Source organism: Anneissia japonica, unplaced genomic scaffold (genome assembly GCF_011630105.1).
Source record: "Anneissia japonica isolate Jap-2015-1 unplaced genomic scaffold, ASM1163010v1 scaffold288169_len85590_cov117, whole genome shotgun sequence".
Classification (NCBI taxonomy): Eukaryota; Metazoa; Echinodermata; class Crinoidea; order Comatulida; family Comatulidae; genus Anneissia; species Anneissia japonica.
In genome coordinates, this window is record NW_022720604.1 from 23,934 (window position 1) to 26,944 (window position 3,011).

The 3,011-nt window shown below is 32.9% G+C and overlaps 1 protein-coding gene across 1 annotated transcript in view; it reads right to left on the reverse strand.

Moving 5' to 3' along the window:
- The window catches only part of LOC117111384, a gene marked incomplete at its 3' end in the record, with an annotated part of 23,233 nt that overhangs the window by 8,784 nt on the left and 11,438 nt on the right, over positions 1–3,011 (reverse strand). The window contains exons 7-9 of the mRNA XM_033254296.1: positions 2,886–3,008; positions 1,892–2,156; positions 661–876 (exon numbers count right to left, since the gene is read on the reverse strand). Of these exons, the coding sequence (XP_033110187.1) occupies positions 661–876; positions 1,892–2,156; positions 2,886–3,008 (604 nt within the window). The remainder of the gene's footprint in view (positions 1–660; positions 877–1,891; positions 2,157–2,885; positions 3,009–3,011) is intronic.

The window sequence follows — 3,011 nt, forward strand, 5'->3', positions numbered from 1 at the left end:
GCAAGTGTGAGCCAGCGAGCCATGACGTCACGACAATAGATAGAGACGTTAGCCAGTTGTGCGAGGTATCGGCTGAGATTTGTGGAGTACAATTCAAAAAACAACTATAGGTCTAATAATAATGAATTATTGTGATGTTAAATAGACAATTTTAGCTATCAAAGAGCGACGTTGTTTTTCATTGGGCCCTTCGTCTTCAAGGCTTATACCATCCTAGCTAGTCTAGGCCTAGAGTAGGATAAGGCTAGCGCGACATGCGGACGTTGGTACGAGTTGGTTAGTCTACAAACGTCGCCTAAAGTAATTGATTTTACCCGGCAGAAGGAAACTCGCTTTTCAGTCGTCTTCGGCAGTCGTTTTTTGACAAACAATGACCTTTCAGAGGTCAAATTGCTGTCAAGAATATGAATTGGCTGCTTCGCAGCAATGATTGATTGACCACAATCTACCATTTTCTGAAGTCAAATTCAATGGACCTCAAAGTGCATACAAAATCTGGTCTGGCTAATAGAGTAGGCCTATTATGTCTGCCACCCATTCTTTATATAATATATACAAGGTTTCATCTTTTGGTGGTATAAGAAGTTATACATACAGTAGGCCTATTATGATTTATTGACAACATTTTTTTTCCATATAGAGGAAGCGATTTTTACACACGCTTTATCATCAATACTGAGCTACTCAACTGTTGCATTTCATCATTAATATCACACTTGAAACTCGAAGAATATAAACCGTTTATAAAGCATGAATACGAACATGTACGAAACCACCACCCGCCGCCATCTTTTAAAGCGCAGTTGCTTTTATGTTCAGTATTGTCCCGGTCGTAAGTTGAGAAACTTGTCTTGATTTCATTAGAGATTACAGGACCTAAGGTTTAAAAAAGTAAAACCAAAACAATTAATTAAAAAAAAAATGTTATTGTTATGTAAAAACCCAACAAATTTCACCTAATTCCAAATCATTTTAATTTTATCGTGTTTCAATATTTCAAAAAGGATTTTACAAATCTGTTCTTTTATATGATGTGTCCATTCAATAATGTTGGGTTTACTCAGGTAAGGTGTCTGTGTATTTAATCCAATAACCGACCTATATTTATAACTCATTTACATGTTGGTCTATAAGCCAGAAAATTACGCAGGCGCCAATTAACGCCTTTACAGTCTTAATAACAATTATTGTTTTCGGTAGTCTCTGGTTGGAGCGTATCTGCGCTTTTACCATCATCTTCGTCATCATCATTAATTATCTTCATAAACATAATCATCATTATCATTAGCAAATTTCATGATACAGTAATTATAATCATCATCATTTAATCATAATTAATCATCATCAATATGATTGTTCATCATTATCATCATCGTTAATCATCACAGTCATGGCATCAATAATTTTCATTAATTATTATTACTCATAGAAATAATAGTAATAATAATATTTATCTATTGTCCATTGTCTATTGACCATTGCCCATCGTTATTACCTCTTCAGGAGGTTTGTATTCACCGCTGTCTGTGGGGTTCGGAGGTGGGTGGGTCTGTCTGTCTGTCTGTTATTAAGCTTACGCAAAAACTAACGAATGAACCATAAAAATTAGTAGAATTGTATCTATTCGTAGAACACTATGGACAAGGTTAAGGTCACGAAAATCCAATTATTTACCAGTATTTATGCACGGAAGTGACTGCTCTAGTAGTTGTTATTGTTGTTATTAAGGAAATGAAATTCAACAATCTAATATAAAACTAAAGTTCAACAAATTTCGATTTCACTGCGTTTCATCTAATCTGTTTTTTCTTATAAACATAATCACCACCACAAACTTGCGAGAAACATTTTAAGGCAAAGGACGTTAAAATACAGTAAGAATATTACTTACCACCATCGTCATTTATGATCTTCCCAAGTCTCAACTCATAATGTTTACTTTCTTGTAGAATGCGAAATGAAGCGTAAGTGGCTGAAAAAACGTCTCCTGATTTGGTCGTGACTTTCATGCGGAGATGGAAATGCCCGCCGGACGTGAGCTTGTGCATAAAGTCGAGCCCGAACCAAAAGTCACCGCGTAAGTGACCAAATCCTCGTTGGTATTCAGCCCATGTTCTGTTAAAATTAAAGGTGCTATTTTGTCGTCTCTGCAACACCTAAAATGAAAACTTTAGGTGTTATAAATATTATAAGTAATAAACTGCAACAATCTGAAACATAGGTACATTAACTTGACAATCATACAAAATGATTTTAATTGTTATAATTTAAATAAACCCTTTCGTTAAGTCCCGCCCCTTTATATATTGTTAGTCCCACAAAACGACAGTGTTAAACATTACGCAGCCACGTGCATTTGTACAACATATGCGTTTGTTAGACACGCGCGTATTCCTGGTAGGTCTCTGATTGATCAGTTTTAAAATTTGATTGACACTACGGAAAGGTCCATTGTCTCTATTTTATTATTCTTAACTATTATTCTAATGTAGGTCTTGTAGCTGTTGTAGTTGCTGCTGCTGTTGTTGATGATAGCAATATTATTATTATTATTATTATTATTATTATTATTATTATTATTATTTTTATTATTAGGCCTATTATTATTATTATTATTATTATTATGTATTATTATTACTATTAATCATAATATTATTATTAATATTAATATTCAATAATAATATTATATTATTTCTATCATTAAATTACTTATATTATTATAATTATTATTTATATTATTATAATTATTATTATTATTATTATTATTATTATGATCATTCATATTATTATTAATATTATGATTTATACACATCTTGATTTTTTAGACCTACCTATGTCAAAAATGTTTAACATGTACAAAGCGAAGTCACATAAATAATACTTACGGTCCAACCTTCGTTATCATCTATTTCGCACATCGCAAGAAACGTTTCCTTTCCCGTTGTCAAGGCATAAATGCCAGATTTTGATCGTGGCAGTCCCTTTGGAATTTGACTGCAGTCAGTAAACTG